This window comes from Triturus cristatus, chromosome 7 (genome assembly GCF_964204655.1).
Source record: "Triturus cristatus chromosome 7, aTriCri1.1, whole genome shotgun sequence".
NCBI lineage: Eukaryota > Metazoa > Chordata > Amphibia > Caudata > Salamandridae > Triturus > Triturus cristatus.
In genome coordinates, this window is record NC_140590.1 from 1,357,121,011 (window position 1) to 1,357,145,421 (window position 24,411).

Consider the following 24,411-nt stretch of genomic DNA (forward strand, 5'->3'; position numbering starts at 1 on the left):
ACCCTGAGGGACACAGGAGTCAGCATGATCACTGTATGGTGTAAGCTGGTGTCCTCAGAGCAGGTACTCCCTAACACATTCCACCAAGTCATAGTCACAGACAACCAAGAGAGTCATCTACTGGTGGCTCTCATTCCCTTTGAGTGGGATGGGCTCTCAGGTTCTCTAAAAGTAGCTGTGAGCCCTGCCATGTCTGGATATTGTCTGTTAGTCAACGACCCATAGCACACTATCTGGAAAGAGCTAGAGCTCAGATCACATTTGAAGATGTTGGAATTGCCTAAATGGGTCTGGTATGACCGCAAGGTCCATGGCTGCTCAGGAAGGGAAATAAGGGCGCCTGGAACAATGGCCCAGGCAGCTGCCAAGACGATTAAGGACCAGGAGCGCAGGAAACCAGCCCATGAAGTTCCTGCAGTCCTGGGTGACAGGGCACCTGAGGAAGATCCTCCAGAGCCTACCGTGAAAGATATTGCTGCCTTGGGTAACCTGCATTAGCTTGCGGGATAGCAAGTTGAGGGTAGGCCCACCAGCGAGTAATTCTGCAAGGCGCAGAGAGAGTGCACCACTCTAGAGGGTCAAGCTGTGGCTCAGACAGAATTTAATATCTTTGGAGATCACCTTATCTATTGGGAGAATTACTTACTTCACAGTGAGTCAATGTGCTGGTAGTCCCCGAGTGTTACAGGACCTTCATACTGTGGTTGGCTCATGATATCCTCCTAGCAGGAACACAGGGGTAAGACAAGACCTTTGCCTGGCTTGTTGCCCACTTCTATTGGCCCTGGACGAAGAAAGCTTCAGATGTATTCTGTAGGTCCGGTCCCACCTTCCAAGCCAGTGGGAAGTCAGGGAAAAGCTCAAGGCTCTCTTTGCCCCACTCACCTGTCGTTTGCACTTGGTTTGAGAGGATGAGCATCGACATTTTTGGTCCCATGGACTCCAAGACAGCTCTAGGCAACAGGTTCATCTTGGTCTTGGTGGACCACGCCACTCGCTTACCAGAGGCCATCCCTCTGAGGTCGTGGATTGCACCTGTGGTAGCCAGGGTCCTGATGGGGATTTTTACCCAAGTGGTGTTCCCCAAAGAGGTAGTTTCTGACAGAGGCAATAACTTCATGTCAGCGTACATGAAGTCTATGTGGGATGAATGTGGAGTGACTTATAAGTTCTCCACACCATATCACCCAGCAACTAACGATTTTGTGGTGAGAGTCAACAAGACCCACAAAGGCATGATAGTGGGCCTACCTGACCCCAGGAAGCCGTAAGTGGAACGTCCTCATGCCATGCCTTCTGTTTGCCTACAGGGAGGCGCCACAGAAGGGGGTTGGGTTTAGCCCATTTGAACTCCTCTATGATGACCCTGAGATCTCCTAGCCTTGTAAGAGAAGGGTGGGAGCAAACTCCCAGGAAGCTCCCTCATGATGTGGTCAGCTACATGCTGGCCCTCAGCAACCAGTGGAATTGCTTCTGGATCAAGGCAAAAAGCAATCTTGAGGCCAATCAATTAGTTTTGAAACTCTGGTACAACCAGAAAGCCACTCTGGTAGAGTTTCAACATGACCAGAAGGTGTGGGTCATGGAACCTGTAGAGCCCAGGGTTCACCAGATATGCTGGACAGGCCGATATGAGGTGAATGAGCAGAAGGGGGGGTCCACCTACCTAGTTGATGTCAAACCCTCTAGAAAGCTTTTACGGGTTCACCACGTGAAACCACCTCATACTGCACTTTGAGAGGTCTGAAGTCAGCATGCTCCTGGTGACAGACGAAGGCATGGAAGAGGAGAGTGAGGCTCTCCCTGACCTCCTGTCTGCCCAAGAGGTTGATGGGTCAGTAGAAGGTTTCACCCTCTCCCCTACTCTGACCACAGAGAGCAGAGTGACTGTTGTCCCATGCCAGAGCAGTTTTCCACTCTGTTCTCCCTCACCCACACACCTGTGCATTCATGACATTGACACTGGAGGCCATACGCCTGTTAAATATAAAATTTACAGCTGTCAACCAAGGTGAGGGCCCGTATCAAGGAGGAGGTCTCCAAGATGCTGGTGTTAGGGGTGATAGATCCCTCCAACAGTCTCTGGTCTAAACCTGTGATGCAGGTATCCAAGGTTGCTCCACTGGCCACCACTCCAAACTTAGTCTCTGTGTGGACTACAGGGTACTTAATTCCATCACGAAGACTAACGCACACCCCATCCCCCAAGCTGGTTAACTCATCGACTGGTTGGGTGCTGCAAAGTTCCTGAGTACATTTGGTCTTACATCAGGGTACTGACTGAGAGGGTGAAAGACAGGTCTGCATTCTCAACCTCAGAGGGCCACCTGTAGTTTAGGGCGATGCCCTGTGGCCTAAAGAAAGCCCCTGCCACCTTTTAGAGATTGGTTAACAGGGTCCTGGCTGGGAAGGATACTTTCTGCGCTGCCTGACTGGATGACATTGCTGTCCACAGCTCCATCTGGGAGTAACACCTATACCACCTTTAGGAGGTGCTTCTGGCCCTGCAAGAGGCAGGCCTGACTATTAAGGTCATTAAGTGCCAGATAGGACAGGGTTCCTTGATGTATCTGGGCCACATGGTGGGCCGGGGCAAGTTGCAGGCCAAGATTAAGACTATCCTGGCCAGTAAATGCAAGAGAGGCCAGGGTTCCTTGGTATTTCTGGGCCACATGGTGGGCGGGGGCAAGGTGCCCTCCTACAGGCCAACGTTACGACTATCCTGGCCTGACAACTTCCTAAAACACAGACTGAGGTGAGGACCTTCCTAGGCCTCACAGGATACTATAGGAGGTTTGTTAACCAATATGGCACCAGGATTGCCACCTTAACAAAGTTGACTTCAAAGAAGCGGCCCAAAAGATGATCTGGACAGAGGCCTGCCAGAAAGCCATTGATACTCTCAAGGAGGCCATGTGTACAGCACATGTTCTCAAGGCTTCTAACTTTTCTTCATAGTTCATAGTGTAGGCATATGCTTTAGAGCATGGCATAGAGGCTGTCTCAGCACAGTTAAATGAGGCGGGCTTAGACTAACCGGTAGCCTTCATTAGCAGGAGGTTTCTTCCCCGGTAACAGGTGGAGTGCGATTGAAAGGGAGGTCTTTGCTATGTTGTGGGCATTGAAGAAGCTAAGACCGTACCTGTTTGGGTCTCACTTCCGGGTTCAGATAGACCACAGACCTGTCAGATGACTTGTGCAAATAAGGGATGACAATCCAAAACTGCTGCGGTGGTCCATCTTCCTACAAGGAATGAACTTTACGGTGGAACACTGTCATGGGCCAGATCACTCCAACGCTGATGGTCTATCTAGGTTCTTCCACTTTAGTGATGAGAACCCCCAAGGGATTGGATAGTTCTCCCCACTTTCAGCTGGGGGTGGCATTTTAGACCTGTCAGCCTTAGAGTGGTCTTCGGCAAAATGTTCCTCTCATCCTCTTCTATTTTTTGCTGCTCTCATTTTTGCTGACTTCAGGACTCTGTTCACTTTACCACTGCTAACCAGTGCTAAGGTGCATTTGCTCACTCCTTAAAACATGCTAACAGTGGCTTATCCCAATTGACATATTTAATTTACTTATAAGTCCCTAGTAAAATGGTACTTCATGTAGTAAAGTGGTACTACATGTGCCCAGGGCCTGTAATTTAAATGCTACAAGTGTACATGCAGCACTTATTGTGCCATCCACTTAAGTAGCCCTTTAAACATGTCTCAGGCCTGCCATTGCAGCCTGTGTGTGCAGTTTTTAAGCTGACATTTCGACTTGACAAAATAAACCTTTGCCAGGCCCAACCTTCCTTTTATTACATTTGTCACCCCTAGGATGGCCCATGGACAGCCCAGAGGGCAGGGTGCTGTGTATTTAAAAAGCATGACACATACATTTGAGTCTTATATGTTAAGGGTGGGCGTAATATGCGTAATGGACCTACGCTTTGAGGCACGGAGATGGAACCAATCTCCCCACTCTAAGCATAGTTCCCTTACGCATATCCTGCCTCCCGCCTGCCTCCCGCCCGCCCTATTAAATACATTAAAAAATACAAGTTTAAATAACCTTATCTGATCGGCAGCGTCCCCGGGCTTCAAACCTCTTCCAGCGCGTCTTCTTCTGAGAATTGCGCATGCGCGGGAGGCCGTGCATGCGCATTCCTGCCGAGGAATGCTCATGCGTGGGAGCCCGCGCATGCGTAGTTCTCAGAAGAAGACGCTCTGGAAGAGGTTTGAAGCCCGGGGACGCCGCCAATCAGGTAAGGTTATTTAAACTTGTAATTTTTAATGTATTTAATAGGGCGGGCGGACAACTTCAGTTACGCCCTGAGTGTGCGGAGATTTGCCCTGTTTCTCCGCCTATTATCGCGGAAGGCAGAAGGGCAAATCTCCACACATTCCGTGGGCGGAATGGAGTTGTCCGCCCACCCTTATTATATGCCCTGGTAGTGAAAATCTTTTAATGTTGCTTTTCACTACTGCAAGCCCTACCTCCCCCAAATGATAATATTGGAGTTACCTTGGTACATTTAATAAGCTGGAATTTCCAAATGGTAGGAGGTAACCAGTTCATGTGTGCTGTCTTTGGAATTGTGATGAAAAATCCTAACTTATGCTGAGTTCGGATTTTAAGTTGCAGTTTTGAAAATATGACTTTCAGAAAGTTGCCATTTTCCTGCCTTAGCCATTTAGTGCCTGTAGCCTGTCTCTGGGTCACATGACTGAGTGTAGTTGACAGTAGAGATTTTTGTATACCCCCTAGATAGCCACACGCAATCGAGAATTTAGGTGTGCTTGGAAGGGCCATCACTGGCAGGATGGGAGGGCAGAGCTTGGCCCAGCTTTACTTACACTTATGTAGGGTGTGTCCTGCCTCCACACAAAGGGCTGCATACCTACTGTAGTTAGTCTGGAGCCAGGGCAGGGGAGGCAGGACGACAAGGTAACTCAAAGAGAATTTCTAGAAGCTTCACCCACCTTCTAGAGTAAAGGCCCCAGGCATAAATATTGGACCTCAGACATCAACTCTTCAGTACACTTCTAGCCCGGTGGATACTGTTCCAGCAAGAAGAACTGCTGTGCTAGTGAAAGGACTGCCAGTCTGCTGAACTGATGCTCTGAAGAACTGCTGCCCTGCTGTGCTAACCTGCTGCCCTCCTGCCTGGGTGAGAAAGACTGGACCTGCACCTGTTGAACCCAAGACCCCGGAGTGACTTCAAGGGTTAGTTGGCTGGCCTCCTGACTTGAGCCTCATGGACAGAAGGCTCCAACAACCTTGAAGCCAGCATCTGAACTCTGCCACCTGTAAATCCACCCTGCCAAGTAGTGCAACTCCAGTCTTGAACCTTTGGAAGTGGGCATAAGATGCCCTGCCAGCCTCTGTAGATCTAGCGGAGCCGACGCATTTCCTCTGCTGCGTGGCGCAATCCCGAACAGAACTGATACATTGCCGCTGCTGCGTGGATTGGTACAACTGCAAAGACCCACATTGCATCACAGCTCATCAGCCCCTTGGAACTTCTGCTATGTGACGCATCCTCGGCTGTAGCCCTCGCATCGCTCGTTGACCTGCAGCCTCGATGACGATGCCGGACTCCGCATCACAGCTTCACTGTGCCTCAGAACTGATGCATTGCCCCTAATGCGCAGCGCATCCTCAGTGCTTGACTTTGCATTGCAAGCCCTCGTTGACGGGATACTCGATGATTATGCAGGACCTCCCATCTCAGCCTCGCCGTATCTTGGAACCAATGCATTGCTTTGTCTGTGCAACAGATCTCCGGCAACGACTCTCGCAATGCTCCGCAAACAAGGATTAGAGGTACTGTGTTCAGCAGACTTACCTGGGTCCCTGAAGCCAGCCCAGACTCCATTGCGATAGGCCTGACCTTGTGACTCTCTCCCGGTTCGGCACGACCAGCTATCCACAGTTGGTGCTTTGTGCTTTTTGGTTCTATTTTTACTAAAATCTTTAAACCAGCATATCTCTGGTTCTACAGATTGAATTTTTGTCATTGTGGTCTTGTTTTCTTTATTAAAAACTACTCAATTTCTCTAAACTGGTGTAAGATCCTTTTGTGGTGCGTTTTCATTGTGCAGCTGTTTGAGATGTTACACAAATACTTTACACATTGCCTCTGAGTTAAGCTTGACTGTTCTGTGTCAAGCTAACCGAGGGTTGAGCACAGCTTAATTTAGGATTTGCTTGTAACTTCATCCTGACAAGAATTGTAGTTGATGCTTAGGAAGGGTTTGACCCCCCTCAACCAGTAACCCAATTTCTTACACTTAGGGGCCGATTCCAATCCTGGAAAAAGGCTGTACAAATCGTTGTATGGAGCGTTTTTCCCGTCCAACTCGTACCCGGTAAACTTTTCTGTTAACCTAGGAAGTACGATTCGTACAGAAAGCCTCTTTCCATACAAATCGTACAAAAGACCATACAGCTAAAATAAACCAACGATTCTAATCCGGAACAGCTTGCACGTGACGTCTGTATGTATTTAAGCAGCGGTTTCCAGCCCAGCAAGTACGATTCGTCCCTACGGCACTCCGTACGGCTCTTTTCTTACGGGAGCCAAAAACAGCTGTAAACACAGAGTCCCCAAGGGTACGAGTCGTACAGGCAAACACCCCCATGCGTTATGTATTTATGGTGCGTACCCCAACATCGCGTATGTACTGTGCGTACCCCCAACATCGCGTACCCCAACATCGCGTATGTACTGTGCATACCCCCAACATCGCGTACCCCAACATCACGTACCCCAACATCGCATACCCCAACATCGCGTATGTACGCACCGTACATACGTGATGTTGGGGTACGCGATGTTGGGGTATGCGATGTTGGGGTACGCGATGTTGGGGTATGCAATGTTCGGGTACGCGATGTTGGGGTACGCGATGTTGGGGTACACACCATACATACATAACGCACAGGGGTGTAAGCCTGTACGACTCGTACCCCTGTACGACTCGCACCCCGGGAACAACTTTTCCCGGGATACGAGTCGTACAAAGTTCGCTTCGTAGCGGGTAATGGCATTAACCCGTGTACGGGACGTTTTCCGTACAAATCGTAAATCGGAAAGCCGGTCCGGATCGTACTAGTACGGTTGGACTGCATTTTTACAATTTGTACGGAAAAGTGTCCGGGTCCGTCTGGTACAACTTTTCCCGATCCGATTTGTAAGGATCGGGCCGATCCGTACAAATCGGATCGGGAAAAGTTTTATTTTTCCCATACGAATCGTGCTTCACGGGTCGAACGTGACTTGTACGATTTGTATGGAAAAATTTACCGATACGAGTCGGACGGGAAAAATAAATACAGGATCGGAATCGGCCCCTTAATGTTAGGAGCTTTGAGACAGTTCTCTTCATCCATTGCTAATTGTGTCCCATTCACATTTTTTTTCGGCCCACCACAGCATATAGCATGGATCGCAGAGTTAGTACACTTTGGTCATTGGGTTACCTCTCTTAAGTTATGACATTTTTCTTTTGCAAATTGTTCCTTTACACCCAAAAAGAAGCCCCTTGTTCGGTTTTACAAAAAAAGAGTCCTAAACATAAGGAAAGCCAAATGTTGGCAGCAAACTCCATACCTGTTGTCATTGCCAGGGCTTGGTTTTCTTTAGGAAGGAGTTATAAAATGATAGACCAACCCACACATTGATAGGCTTTTCATTTATATTTGTTTTCTTTTTAAAAGAGAAAAAACTAAATGCAGTTTATGTGGCCTTGGTGCGCCATGATTCCAGCGCCAGGGAGTGTTTTTTATTGTTTAGGATTCGATAAAAATGTTTATGATGGAGAACAAAGATCAGAAATAACAGTCCTATATTGGGAATTCTGTCTTTGCTTAATGTGTTAAAGAGACGACAGTGCTCTATAGAAAGTTAGTGTTTTCAGTTATTAAGGTGATAAATAACCTTGGCTTTGTTAGAGCCCTGTCTTAACAAACACAGGCCTCTTTGGTCAGATGTTCGAAATTACTGAAATAATGAGGTTATTTTATAATGTTACATACATTGATTTGATTCTGTAAGATTAACATATCAATCTGAACTGAAATGTGCAAAGTGATTAGCTCAGAATACAGAATGGGTGTTTTAATTCGGAAATGACATTAGGAATAACCATGCCCATGTTGCTTTCGCTTGCAAGTTTCAAGGTAATGGTGTTTTTCTCTCTCTGTATGCGACTAGTATGTGCTATCAATCAATCACAAAGGGCTAACTTTCCTTGGAAGACTGATGCTTCTTTGCCTCCAGTAGCATCAAAGGAGCTTGAAACAGTCCCCCAAACCCTTTTGTAGCATCTTTAGTTACATGTGAAGTTCCATGAAGGCTGCATTCAGGACAGCTCTGAGCAATAAATACTCATATTACTTTTGCAAGGGCTCCTCTTTGCTGCCTTCTCCTGCCCTTACTATGTTATCCTTCCTGGTAGTTAATCACCATGTGAGCATTGTACCTTATGAGGTGACCCCTTTAGATCAAAGGGATTTGATGGCCCATTGCAATAGTCACCTTTTTGCTCAACAAGTACAATGTGAACTGTGCTTGGCATACGGCTAAATCTCTGAACAAAATGAAAGGTGTATCAAAAGGACGGTTCCCGCCTCATATCTTAAAGAGGTCTAGGCTCATCTCTGTTGCTATGCAAACTCATTATTGTCTGCTAGCTAATCCTATGGAGTTCAAAACTACATACCTGACCCTAAAAGCCAGCTGGGGGCAGGCTCCTTGCTACCCACTAAAACCGACCTTATCCCTAAGATCAGCCTCCAGAAAAGCACTGGTTATCTCCCAGCCCATATACAAATGCTTTGGACACATACCACATCACAACCATGACTCTTCCCTTTGGAACACCCCTACTCTTCCCCCAGAATGTTCGAAGTTGAGAAGCGTGTGGCAGATCCAGCTTTTTCCTTCCGTATACGGACCGTAGGCTACTCTAATGTCGCTGCGGATGGCAAAGCTTGTCCCTCCTTTGAGAGCCGTGTGCATTAGGCCGTTTAAGTGGCTGTGTTAGTTCCCACACAAGTCACTCACACACAGACCACTTTTACCTTCTCCAGATATCTCATGAGTGCTTGACTCAGCAGATCAAGTTCTTGAAATGTTCTCCTTGAATGAGTTATTGTGTTTTGTGGGTCTACGGCCTGAAATTAACTGTGCTTGACTTTTTTCATTTTTGAATATTGAACTCGTTACAACCTTTGTTCTCTGTTCATCTCCTCCTTCCCCTCACTGTTAGCGCTTCAATTAACACAAATTAATATAAACAACATGACAGCAGTGATGTCGTTAAACAGAGATGGCAATGCCATAACATCTTTTGACTGAAATTATAAACAATATTGATGTACATTTTTTAACTGTAGTCTTTTTTTCAAATGGATAGATAGTCAAGAAGTGTCACTCAGTGAATTTGAAGGGAACGGAATAATCCTCCAATTTCTGGATGAAACTCTGAATATGGAATAGAATTCACAATCCCATTTCCTTTACAATGCTATTCCATGTGGCAAAAGCAATTCAGATGGTGCATTCTACTCTGTATTTAGAGTTCTTCCGAGAATTGGAGGATTTTCATCTCCTGTCAAACGCTACACAAATACCTTAATTAGCGTCCCAATCTTTTCTTCAGAAAGAAATCAATTTATTGTGTTTTCTTTTCAGATTTGTGTTACTTCCAGCTTCGTGCTCACCTGTATCAGGCTCGCGGAATCCGACCCGCTGATGACAATGGCCTGTCTGATCCATTTGCCAGAGTGGTGTTTTCAACTCAGTGCCAGACGACTAGGGTAAGGGTGAAGCCAGGACATGAAAGAGCATTGTATTTACATAATGACTGTAAAGATTTGCTTTGCCATAGGCCGGCAGTATTGCTGACTACTGATGCAGCGCCGCTAAAACAAACCCTTTACAAACGTCACCCGACCCAAGAAAACTCTTTCACCACTTATTCATCGGTGGGGCCCATAACACCGAAAACACACATTCACTCAGTTTTCCGGATAAGTGGCAAGCTGGCGAGCTGCAAGACACACAGGGTACCTTAATACTATTATTTCCCTAAATAATAACTATATACATTATATACATTTAACTCTAGAGTTTTCCCATTTAAACATATAGGTACTCTGTTATTTTGGCTCGCTGAACCAACTAGTAGGAATCAGTTGATGGCGATTAAGTCCAGCTCAATCACAATTAAACCTTTAACTTTTATAGATCATAACTTTAATAACCACAGACTCAGTTTGAGTTAGCATGAAATTTTATCTAGATTCATTGAATAAATTGAATAAGTAAAATGTATTAGACAAATTTTAAACATTAAATTCATAAGCGTTTCAAGTAAAGATATAAACAGAAACAGAAAATACTCATTACCCTTGGCCTTAGGGCGATGATGAGAATGGGTCACCAGAGCATGAACCACAGATCACAGAATAGGTTCCCAAACTGACTGACTGTCCCTCTAACCTCCTCGGACGTATTCCCTCCCAGGATAGAATCCTGCAATGGTCTCGTATCTTTTCCCCATCAAAGTTCGAAGTTCAGAATTTATCAAAGTCTTTTCAGCATCAGGAAGAAAATTGTCCCAACAGACAGCGTGTCGTGTTGAATAGGAAACCAAGCAAGTGCCACAACGTCATCATAAGCACCATTTTTTATACCCTTTCACTAACTTGCTATACCCAAAATTGAAACTTTTTTGGGGCTGTATTCATTTCTTATTGGTCCATTGGAGGGGAGGGGAGGTGATGGTCACCTCATTGTCCTCCTTGCCTAAACCGCTTCTGTAAATAATACGTTTTTTGCACCACTCTCATGACTTGACAGAATCCCAATATTTCTAACAACTGCTATTTTTAATGAATAAGATCATCTTCTGCAGTCTGAGTTTCTCATCCGTTCCCAGGCTTTTTATACAGAAAGTTCTTGGCATCCACTCTTGTCCTACGCCAGTGCGGCCTTGACATCTCTTACTCCAGGCATAGGCCACACTCGTGACTGTAACTTCCATTCTGCTCATGCGCAGGGGCCATCTTGGTTACACGTATTCACATCTCTTGGCAGCGGCCATTTTCTCAGCGAGGCCTAGCAGGCCTGAACGGAACTAATGTGAAAACAACATAGCAGAAATTAGACATAGAAAAGAAGCCCTTCTGTTTACCACCCACCATTCTAATGACCCTTGTTAGGTGTTACCTAGCATAAGCGACATTTAAAGACATTTTACTTACCATCTGCATTCTTTGCCACAATATATTTCACTACAAATGAAATACATGCAATTTTACTTCTATTTTCTACACGAAACACAAACCTATGTTAATTTAATTTCACATTTGTAAATAAATTAGATTTTTGCATATGCCAATTAGTTTTCCCACGTGTAGTATCTAATCAAAGGTGCATTGGTTGATTAGTACATTAATTCAAACAATTAGTAATTTTAAGGTTATGAGGTCACTAACTTCGAAGGGGGTCCAAAATTTGGTATTTTCCCCTGCTCCATCAATTCCCCCCTTTGGTGATTTTTAATATCACCACAAGAACCATCTCTAACAATTTATCAGAAATCATGTTTCTTGTCTTTTTTATTTTGTTAGTTCAAACAATTGAATTCTTCACAGTCTTTCACTTAGTCTTGTTGTACATTTTCTCTTTAAATTCTTCTAGTTCAATCTCTTCCATTTCTCGTTCTCTTTGTTTATTTTTCTCATTATTTCTTTTTACCTTATTTTCTCCTTTTCTTTTTCTAATGCATACAAATGCTAATTTTAATATTAATGTCATTAATATAACTATTGTCACTGGTATTAAAATTTTCCCAACTAATGAACTACCTACTTCTGCAAACCATCTCCTTACTGAGGAAAAACTCTTACCAAGTTTCTCTCAAGCACCATCAACCTCCAGTGGGGTAATTTCTTTATGCAATTAAGTAATATTCTTTATATATTTTTGGATATTCTGACTTTTTTCAGGAATGTAAGTGCAACAATGTTGTACTTTCAGCATTCCACAGACTCCTCCCTTTTTTGCCAAAAGAATAACAAGGGCAAGTCGATTTTGCATCACCATAGCTCTCATGGCAACCATCTCGGTATTTACCATCAAGAACCCTCCAGCAGTGTTCGTTGATAAACGATCTACTATTGTTGACAATTTCCGAATCTTAAATGCATTAAAAGATACACCCACTGCTGGTATCAATGCTCCAAAAATGTCACCTATTATCTAGATAACATGTTCTGTACAATGATCCGGCAACCTATAATAAGCTTTGTTTCCACAAATAAAATAGATCGCTGGAAATACTGGATCTTTACCGCCTTTGAATACCCATCCCCCTATTTTTCTGTATGTATCTCGACATTCACTAGCACCCACGAAATAGTTATCATACATAGTATTATCTCTACGAATGCACAATTTCCCTTGTTGAGGCAAATCCAGCCCTATTGCTACATTAGTATCGCTCTTATCATAACTTCCTTCCCCAAAACCCCAAAGTGGTGTTTTCATCTTTTCTCCTGTCACTTTTCTTTGAAACTTAACTCTTCTATCCTCTACCATGCCTAAAAATACTTTTTCTTCTTTTCTTAATCTACAAGTGAGGTAGCAAAAACCTCATCCATATCAGTTTAGTAATATTCTAATTTGCCTATCTTCTAAAATAAACTAGCCAACACACTGCAAGTTATTCCATGTGTCAAGGGAAGGTGATGATATGTTACCCCCTCTGTCACAGACGCAGGTAACTGCATACAGACATAACAATCCCTAACATCCATTGTTTCTACATATTCATATAAATGTTTTGTAAAAACATTCTTAGAAAAATCATTTATTGACCTGTCTCTATGTAGCTAAGTATTATCTATCAGTGTTACAGTATCCTTTGTGTTATGTGCCTTATCATTATTTGTTTTATTGTTCATCCCAGATGTATTCTCTGCAGTTAACCTAAGTGGGATGACTATTGCTAAAATGAACCAAATAAGCATCAGTAAACCTTTACAGTAAAAACACATTCTAAACCATCTGCATAGAAAACTACACCTAGATCTTCTATTTTCATTCTCTGCCATGATAAACTATAATCTAAGATATGTACAGAAAAATGTATATCTCCACACTCAGAAAGCAGATGGCCTTTGAACCAACTGCCCTTGGCGCACTGTTGGGTCCTTTCAAATCTTTTTCAAGTTCATCAGTTTGTCTTTATTCTGGTTTATTCAGTCTCGTCAGGATGGGCACAATTCACTTCCACCCTCCTGTTTACAATTTTCTTTTGAGTTCTCTTGACTGCTGTCCACCTCTTCGATGTCAGGCAATGCTATGTTAGTCCATTCAGGTTATTTATATTTCAAATTAGGTCTTTTTACTCTTTCCGGTCTCTGCAATTGTCCTTTATCCAAATGTATTTGATTACTTTCACTTGTTATTTCATTCACTTGTTCTTCCTTTTCTTTGTTCAAATTTATTATTGTGTATCTCAGTCTTTTATATTCGTTGGGCTAATTATCTCCTTTTCGTGGCCTTTTTTAGTCCAGCCTCTGTTTCTTCTCGTTCCACTTTCCAAACTCTCTTTCTTGGTCCTCTCCTTTGTCTTAGTTCTTCTTCACTTTCTTCCGATTCTGTTTTAGATTTTACTTAATTTTCCTTAATTTTGAACTTTATGATCTCTAATTCGCCATCTGATTTTTGATTTCTTTTGATTACTTCTGAAGGGATTTCCTCAAAACTTGTACTTGGTTGTTTGACATCACTGGGAATTATTTCTGCCTCTCCTGTTTCAATATCAATTGTATGATTTTCAATGTCCTCAGTTTGCTTTTCAATGTCCTCAGTTTGGTTTTCGCCAGATTCAGATTGTTCTGTTTCAGATGTTGAACTGGTAGCTGATATTTCCAGATGTCGACTTACAGGTCGATCTTCAGGATCTGGAACTCTGATTGTTTCAGTTTCTGTCTCCGATGCCGAACTGGTGTCTGATATTTCCAGATGTCGGCTCACAGGTCGATCTCCAGGATCTGGGACTTTGATCGTATGACTGGCATGAACCCAATTTTTCAAACCTGCACACTTTACTGCTGTGTTAGTCACTAGGATCACTTGTCGTGGTCTGTCCCAGCGAGGAACCAGGCAATTTCTTCTCCGGTGGACTTTTATGCGGACCCAGTCTCCCGGACTCAGATCATGAGCTGGGTTTCTTTCAAGAGTGATCGCATCCAGTCCAACCTGATGAAACACAGAATGCACCACATCAGCCAATCCTTCGCAATAGTCCAGAATAAGATCATAAGTTATAGTCAGCAGTTTGTTGACAGGTACGAATGCTTGTCTCATTACTCGTCCTATTATCATTTCATGCGGACTCAAACCGGTTTTTCTGTCTGGTACGCTCCTCATGCTCATGAGCACAAGAGGTAGGGCATCTGGCCATTTGAGTCCTGTGGCTAGACACATTTTCCCTAGCCTATTCTTGATTGTGCCATTTACTTGCTCAACCACCCCAGAAGCCTCTGGTCTGTAGGCACAATGCAGCTTTTGTTGGATGTCTAATGCTTCACATATCAGCTGGATGACCTCATTTTGGAAATGACTTCCTCTATCTGTTTCTATCGTGACTAGAAAACCATATCTAGGAATTAATTCTCTCAGCAGGAGTTTAGCTACAGTGAATCCATCATTCCTTCTTGTCGGATATGCTTCCACCCAACAAGAAAACAAACAGACAAATACTCGGGGGCATTTCAATAAAATCTAGTTGCATTCTGGTGAATGGAACTCCTTCTTGTCCTATTGTTTCTAAACTCAACACAGTTTTTCTTCCTGGATTCAACTGTTGACATAGAAGACATCTTTGACAAAGGCTTTCAGCTATAGCCTTAAATTTTGGGTTGTACCAAGTCTGTTTAAAAAGTCTGATCATTGCATCTCTACCTATGTGCGCTTGTCCATGGTACATCCGTGCCATGTTAGAGATCATGCTATCAGGCATAACTGGTCTTTAATCTCTGTAAACCCAAACTCCATCTTCTTCTCTTTGTCTACAGCCTGATTGTATCCATATCTCTTTTTCCTCATCGCCTGCTACTTCTTGCAATTGTCTCACTTCTTCCCACGTTTCAACTGTGTTAGTAAACATCAAAGGACATGAAACATGTTCTTTTTTCCTCCTCTGATTCATTGCGGTTGTATATCTGGCACAATATTGAGCTATTTCATCAGTGAACCTGTTGCCTTCTGTAATGTAGTCTTCACCATTTTTGTGTGCAGCACAGTTTACAACTGCAATCTGTTTAGGCAGCTGTATTGCCTCAAGCAACGATTTCACAAATTCACCTTTCCTAATTGGAAATCCAAAGAAGTCATGAATCCCCTCTGGGACCAGATCTGTCCGAAATCATGCACCACCCCAAAGCCATACTGGCTATCTGTGATCACAGTGATTCAGACATTTCTTCCCAGTTTACAAGCTCGAATCAGAGCAATCAGCTCAGCAACTTGGGCTGAACGTATTTCTCTCAAACAAGATGCTCCATGATGGCTGCCACTGTACATACAGCATATGCAGCACTCAAAATTCCCTCTTTCGTTCTCAAGCATGATCCATCCACAAACATCACATAATCTGATTCTTCCAGAGGTTCATCTTTTATGTCCGGGCGAGGCTTTGTACAGAATTTAAGTACATCCAGGCAATTGTGATCAACGTCATCTTTGACCTCTGCATTTACTGCATCAGGTAATAAAGTGGAAGGATTCACACTTATGCATCTCACAATCGTTACATTGTCTGCACCCAAAATCACCTTTTCATATCTGGTTAAACGACTATGTGTCATGAATTGGGTCTTCGATCTGGTCAAAAGAATTTCTACTGAATGTGGGACATATACCTTTAACGGGTATCACATCACAATGCCTTCACTCTGTTCCAAACTCACACAAGTGGCTGCTACTGCTTTTAGACATCCAGGCAATGCTTTCGCTACTGGGTCCAAAACAGCTGAAAAGTATGCAATGGGCCGTCTCATTCTTCCATGCCTTTGTACTAGTACTGAAAGTGCACATCCATCTCTTTCACTACAGTACAACTCAAACTCAAATTCCTTCTCATAACCAGGCATTCCCAACGCTGGAGCTTCACACAACCTGTTTCTCAGTTGCTCAAAAGCTTCCATCTCTTGCTCATTCAACACAATTGAATCTTTTACATAACTTTTTGTTAATCGCTGTAAAGGCTTGGCAATCAATGGCAATCCATTAATCCACTGTCAACAGTAACCAACTATTCCAAGAAACATTCTCAAATCTCTCTGTGTCATTGGGGCTCTCATTCCTTTAATGATCCTGATTCTTTCTGTTGTTATTTTTCTCATCCCTTTTTCAATCTTATGACCAAAGTATTGTACTTCTTGTTGACAGAACTGCAGGTTGGATGGAGACACCTTATGTCCTCCTTCTGCCAAATGATTCAACAATGCATTGGTGTCCGTAATACATGCCTCTTTGGTCCTTGATGCCACCAATAGGTCATCAATATACTGGACCATAACAGATTTCTCTGGCATTCTCAAAGTTTCTTAAGATTTCTTCAGAAGCTGATTAAAAATGGAAGGACTTTCAGTATACCCTTGAGGAATTCGGCACCATGCCAAAATATGCTCACCAAACCGGAGAGCAAACAAGGGTGCAATGGAATTGAAAAAAATGCATGGCACAAATCAATGACTGTGTACCATTCTGCATCATGTGGAATTTGATACAGTATTACAGCAGGGTTTGGTACAATTGGACAACAGGGAACAACAATTTTAGCCACGTTTCGCAGGTCTTGCACTATCCTATAGGTTCCATTAGGTTTTTTCAACCCCATTATAGGTGAATTACATGGGCTACTCATTATTTCTCTCAAAATCCCATGTTCAATCATGTTATCAATCACTGGTGTTATTCCTTCAATAATTTCTGGCGTTAACTTGTACTGTGGAGTATTTGGGTAAATTGCTTTTTCTTTTACAGTAATTTTTACAGGGTCATCTCCTTTCATTAGACCTATATCTTCACCCGTAAAATCTCATACATCAGTCTTCACTGTTCTTTTCAGTTCAGTAAGGATTTTCTCTGCATCAAACACAGGAAATGTATCACAATTTTCTGGTTCAAGTGCTGCCATAGTCACTTTATACAGAACATCATCATCTGATGTCTAAAATGCAATACCATCTGGGGTACAATAGATGGTGCAGTTCATTTTACAAAGGATATCGAGTCCAAGCAAATCTACGGGACTGCAATCGCACACTACAAAACGGTGCATTTCTTTAAAGGGACCAATTTCCACCTCTACTGGTTTAGTAAGAGGGGCTTTAATTTGTCTGTTGGAGACACCTACAACTTGGATGAATTCACCTGAGAGAGGAAGGTTTGGAATTTCAACTGATCTTACAGTAGAACGGGTAGCGCCTGTGTCCACAAGGAAAGTAACATTTACACCATTTACCTTTCCATCCACCAACGGACCTGACTGATCTACTTCTAGAGTTGCGCCAAGCTTGCACTCCTCTTCCCCTCCTATGCACCGTCATAAACTTTCATCCGATTCATTTACATCCGGTCATGCCAATACTGTGAAACAGCAGCTGCACGCGGCAATTTTGTTACCTGCTCTCCACCGTAGAATCCTGTCTCTGCACTGTATCTTTGAAGATATACACATTTTGGGAGAGGTGGCTGCGGCACCTGACTCTGTTGCTGTGGCGGTTGTTGATAACCCACCTCATTCTGCACCTGTGGATTTAATGATTTGTTTTCGGTATTAACTTTTGGAGGTAATTTACACTCGTTTTTCCAATGCCCCAATTTTCCGCTATTATGACATGGCCATTTATTTTTAGCTTCTTCCATATTCATCTGACCTTTTCCTTTACCAATGTTGGGTTTCATTTTTGTCTGCCCTGTGTCATTAATCTGGTTAAGTATTTGAGCTTCTTGTTATTCTGCGACCTTCACCTGTGCCCACATTGCTTTTTCTTTGAGTTTACGTTGCATACCTTAAAACCTCCTCCACTGTACTAGACTGCCAACATAACATGTGCTGCTTAATCATTTCACTTATCTCGGGTCTCAGACGATACACAAATCGATTATACAAAGTGACTCATGTATTTTTCACTCAAGTTCTCATATCCACTGTACTGTTTAAAACTAAAAACAACATTTCATAATAAGCATGCACAGACTCTTTTGCTTCCTGTGTTGTTCTATCTATCTTTACCCAATCTGTTTCTCTTGGAGGAATCCTATTTTTCAAAAATGTGATTACTTGCTCATATTTTCTCATTACTTCTGGACCTGGAGCTCCTGTTTTGGCGTCTCTAGGATATTCTTCCTTTGGCCAATCAATTGTGATTTTACATTCTGTTCATAAATCAGCAGATACAACAATCTCAAACAATCCATCCAGATCTTCCCACAATACCTTTGAAACCTTTATGAACCTTTCCACTTGTCTATACCATTCTACAGGCTTTTCCCTCAATCTTGGAAAATCATTTGTAAATGACAATATATCCTGTCTGGACCATGGGACATGTACATAACCTCCTCCTGGAATTTCTCTCATTGGACATTCTACTACTATTGGTTCCTTTTCTTTTACTGGGAAAGCTAAAGTTGCTTTGTCAGCCGTATCTTCTTTTCTCTTTGTCAATCTACTTCTCTATCTACATCTCCCCATTTTCACAGTAACACAATTAGTTCTTTTATCTGAGTTAACCGTCCTGAAATTTTCAAATTCTCTATATCTTTCTCACTAAAATCTACTCTGTAAGGTTTCTGTAATACTATAACTTTTGCAAAATCTACTCCCGACCCAATTGCTGTTTCTTCCAATTTTTCATGCAAATTCTTAGCTCTCCAAGTAATACTTTTACATATAAACATCAACTCCTCATCCTGGTATGCTTTTAACCGATCTGTACCAATAGTTCCTATAATCAGTTCTTCCATATCTATTTTTAATCTAACTACATCCAAAGGTTGTGGCTCTGCATCTTTTCTCTGCAAATTCCTGACCCAATCACTGAATTCTTCTGCCGTTGGACCCACAGGGGTCGTATTTAAATCTACCCCATTCACACTTTTCTCTGCCGTTTCTGTTGCTGATTCATCTCCCATAGGAATTGTATTTATCGGACTCTGATTTATTGTCAAATCCATAGGTGGAGTTAATCTGACCAAATCTTTTGTTTCCCTAATTTCAGGATAAATCTTTTCTCTTACTTTTTGCATACTGGAATTTAAGGGAATCGTTAAGGAATGTTAATCTATCTTCTGATTTTTAAATACAGGTATCACTGGACCTATAGTTACTGGTACAGTTACAGCTTCTACATTCTTTGTCAATTCTTTTATCTTTTCAGCCAATTCTTTTGTTGTTCTTGCTTGTTCAGATGCATTATGATTATCAGGTTCTGCAGTCTGTGGTATTTTCTGCCTATTAAATGGATTACCTACTTCGGGAAATCGTTCTAGGTTTTGATTTATCCCAGTTTCCATTGGCGGTGCATTTGGTGTCACCACCGCAGAAACCTGTTGATATGGAGGGGGTCTTTTATTTAATATGTCTTCCAGCAACTCATCACCTGTATCACTCTCTCCATATCCACACCTTTCTGGTATTTTATGCTTCTTTTTCTCCGTACACTTTTTCCCTGTTCCCTCTTCAACTGTTCTATCAGGAAACATACCATCTGTCATATTAGTGTACCACCATCGTCTCATTCTGACTTCATGATTCCAACCCCATACTCTTCCAGGAACAAAATCATCATCCCTTGCACCTCTGTGTCTCTCTTTCATACATCTCATCTTCCCACTCACCTAGGGCTTCAAACTATGTCGGTCTAGGTCTCGGTTCAAGCTTCATCATTTTATTTCTTAAATTTCGTAGTATAGCTGTGCTAAATGAACCAGTTTCTGGAAATACTCCATCATTTTGAGTATACTTTTCCCAATTTTCCAACCAAATACAAGTATGATAACCATATTTCGTCATCATGTAAGATGCGGGTGTTGTCGGTGGAGGAAGCACTTCTCCCTCTCTCGTCACAATCTTTTCGTCTTTCTTAAAAAAGCTTTTGAATTTCTTAAACCATGAAGGTCTCTCTATCTCTCGTCCATCATAATAAGCCATATTTTACAATTATTTGCCAAAACAATTCACACAACACTTCTCTAATATGCTTAACTATTCTGTCCTATCCCAGCGCGATCCACACTAATGCACCAATCAGAAAGCTTTTACGTCACTCTCACACTGACCAATCTCAGCGCGACTCACACCAACGTACCAATCATAAAGCTCTTTGTATTTCCGCAGCTGACCAATCCCAGTGCGGTTCTTGTTGACGTCAGCTCTACTCCTGCTTCTGCAGACCACTCCTTTACAAAAATTATGGGCACAATTTTATAACTCGTTTGCTTTACAAAGTCGGTTAGTTATGACATAAACACGTTTTGCATTGTCCATTTCGCTAAACAAAGCGATAGTTTATACAAACATTCAAGAATACTGTTTCGTTCGATAAGTGTAGCACTTTCCTCTACCTTACCCTTCTCTCAAGCAAGAAGTAACCCCGTTTCTCTGGAGATAAAACACATGTGGAGACTACACTGCTCCTGAGAATTAAGGCCAGAGTTTCTCAAGAAAACCTGTTGCTGTTCCATTCAACATAATTCACATATGAATTTCCCTATCATAACACAATCCTGTGTTATCACCAGATTGAAATCAGACAATGCACAATTCCATGTGACTTCTCTCGTCACACAAATCCACTTCCTACTTCCCAGAAGCTTCAAAATTTTGACTACATATAACGTGACACAAACTCAACACGGAGTGTTAAACATAATCAATAATCCCCTTAACTGACGTATAGAAACCATAACTCTGCTACCAAGAAAACTCATGCAGTGTGGCTAAAACAAACCCTTTACAAACGTCACCAGACCCAAGAAAACTCTTTCACCACTTATTCATCGGTGAGGCCCATAACACCGAAAACACACATTCACTCGGTTGTCCGGATAAGTGACAAACTGGCGAACTGCAAGACACACGGGGTACCTTAATACTATTATTTCCCTAAATAATAACTATACACATTATATACATTTAACTCTAGAGTTTTCCGGTTTAAACATCAAGGTACTCCGTTATTTTGGGTCGATGGAACAACTAGTAGGAATCAGTTGATGGCGATTAAGTCCAGCTCACTCACAATGAAACCTTTAACTTTTATAGATCATGACTTTAATTTTAATAACCAAAGACTCAGTTTGAGTTAGCATGAAATTTTATCTAGATTCATTGAATAAATTGAATAAGTAAAATTTATTAGACACATTTTAAACATTAATTTCATAAGCGTTTCAAGTAAAGATGTAAACAGAAACAGAAAATACTCATTACCCTTGGCCTTAGGGCGATGATGAGAATGGGTCACCAGAGCATGAACCGTAGATCACAGAATAGGTTCCCAAACTGACTGACTGTCCCTCTAACCTCCTCGGACGTATTCCCTCCCAGGATAGAATCCTGCGATGGTCTCGTTCCTTTTCCCCATCAAAGTTCGAAGTTCAGAATTTATCAAAGTCTTTTCAGCATCAGGAAGAAAATCGTCCCAACAGACAGCGTGTCGTGTTGAATAGGAAAATAAGCAAGTGCCACCACGTCATCATAAGCACCACTTTTTATACCCTTTCACTAACTTGCTATACCCAAAATTGAAACTTATTAGGGGCTGTATTAATTTCTTATTGGTCCATTGGAGGGGTGGTGATGGTCACCTCATTGTCCTCCTTGCCTAAACCGGTTCTGTAAATAATACGTTTTTTGCACCACTCTCATGACTTGACAGAAACAACTGCTATTTTAAATGAACAAGATCATCTTCTGTAGTCCGAGTTTCTCATCCATTCCCAGGCTTTTATACAGAAAGTTCTTGGCATCCACTCTTGTCCTAGGCAAGTGCGGCCTTGACATCTCTCACTCCAGGCATAGGCCACACTCATGACTGTAACTTCCATTCTGCTCATGCGCAGGGGCCATCTTGGTTACACGTATTCACATCTCTCTGCAGTGGCCATTTTCTCAGCGAGGACTAGCAGGCCTGAACGGAACTAATGTGAAAACAACATAGAAGAAATTAGACATAGAAAATAAGCCCTTCTGTTTACCACCCATCATTCTAATGACCCCTGTTAGGTGTTACCTAGCATAAGCGACATTTAAAGCCATTTTATTTACCATCTGCATTCTTTGCCTCAATATCTTTCACTACAAATGAAATACATGCAATTTTACTTTTATTTTCTACACGAAACACAAACCTCTGTTAATTTAATTTCACATTTGTGAATAAATTAGATTTTTGCATATGCCAATTAGTTTTCCAATTAAAGGTGCATTGGTTGATTAGTACATTCATTCAAACAATTAGTAATTTTAAGGTTATGGGGTCATTAACTTCGAAGGGGATACAACATTTTGTAGTTTTCCCTGCTTCATCACTACTTCCACCACTCTCACATGGCAAAAACATAGTCAGATTATTGATTGTGCTAATTCTAGTTTGAAGCCGGGTGCCTCTATTCACTTTTACATTCTTCTGAGGTCACAGGTATAATAACACAAGCAATCAGCATCATTGCAGATCACAGTCTGCTTTAACTACCAATGATGCTGCGTCAATAGGGTGGATATGTTTGTATCTCTCTGAAGTGAATATTTCAACATCATTGAGTCATGGTGGTAAATTTTAGTGCTTGATCGTTGAGGTGAAAGGGATTCCTACATTTACTAAGTGGTGCGTTCCCCCTCCCGGCTGAATAGGGTTTGTGAGAGACCTCCACACCACAAGTGGGAGGCAACTCCCATCCTTCAGGTGCTCCCGCTCAATCTCTTTCCCTCCTGAGGAACCAGCTTCAGCAAGATACAGGTATATCCCTCTTGAACAATGGTTACTATCTCTGGGTGATATGGGACAGCTCTGTGGCATTAATCCCTGATACCTAAGTGTTTAGTTAAATATGGTCGAAATCCTCTTAGTGAAAAAAAAATCACTCAAAAAGATTCCGACCAAAGTCAAGTAAATTTACTTTAAGGGTTGCAAGGGTCTAAGGACCAGGGTCCAGATGTACGACCGTTTTTGCATGCACAAACGGGTTTGCAAACCAGTTTGCGCAGGCAAAAACAGCATGGGCCATGCACAAAGCCTATTTAGCGAGTTGCAATTTATTTGTGACTCGCTAAATAGGTTTTGCGACTCGCTTTTAGGAAGGGGCGTTCCCTTCCTAATAGCGAGCGCAACCCCATGTATGAATGTTTTGCGTCTGCAATTTCGAGTGCAAAACACTCACAAATTACCATCCTCTTCAAGAGGGTGGTAGTCCACTCGCAAAAGGGAAGGGGTCCCCAGGGGACCCCTTCCCCTTTGCAAATGAAAGGGAACATATTTTTTAAGGGCAGGCAATGGTCCCAGGGACCACTGCCTGCCTTTAAAAAATGAAATGAAAAACTTTTATTTTTATTTTTTATTTTAAATGCATCTCATTTTCCTTTAAGGAAAATGGGCTGCATTAAAAAACAAAAAAAAACGTCTTTATTTAAAAGCAGTCCTATACATGGAGGTCTGCTGAGCCCAGCAGGCCACCATACCAGGGAGAGCCTGTCAATTTGCGACCTCATTGGGAAACACAAACAGTGTGATACACAGTGTTGTACATCCAACATAGTGCTTTGCAAACTGTGAGTCGCAAAAAGCTCGAAATGTGCGAGGCGCTATTTTGCGCTTCGTACATCTGGCCCCAGATTTACAACGGCCTTTTGCATTCCTAAAATGGCCGAATCACAAATTCGGCCCGTTAAGAAATGCAAAACAGCCTTTTCCTATGTACAAAGCCTTTAGGGAATTGCAAAATAAAATTTCTACCCAATAAAAATCGCATTTTCCATATTCCTAAATAGGAAATCTCAAATAGGGATTTCCAATTGGCGATTTCTTGGCACATGTACAAAGCATTTCCTAAATGCAAAATGGGCATTTGGGAAATGCAAGTACCATTGACTTAAAGTCGATGGTAACCATGCACAATTTTTTTTAAAAGCACCCTATGATGTGCAATAGAGCCCACAAATGCCCCTAGGCCATATGTGCTCTCCATGTGCGCCACTATTTTAGGGGTGCATTACGGGGGGTGCCTGATGCTCATAGCTATCCTTGGTTTAACATTTCCAAAATTGCGATTTCTTACTAGGATATTCCTATTTTGGAAATGCAAATCCTGCCAATTGGTACAAAAGGCA

At 42.3% G+C, this 24,411-nt stretch overlaps 1 protein-coding gene across 1 annotated transcript in view; it reads left to right on the forward strand.

Moving 5' to 3' along the window:
* The window catches only part of LOC146812054 (fer-1-like protein 4), a 1,053,957-nt gene that overhangs the window by 587,297 nt on the left and 442,249 nt on the right, over positions 1-24,411 (forward strand). Inside the window, exon 24 of the mRNA XM_085619061.1 lies at positions 9,690-9,814. Within this exon, the coding sequence (XP_085475187.1) occupies positions 9,690-9,814 (125 nt within the window). The remainder of the gene's footprint in view (positions 1-9,689; positions 9,815-24,411) is intronic.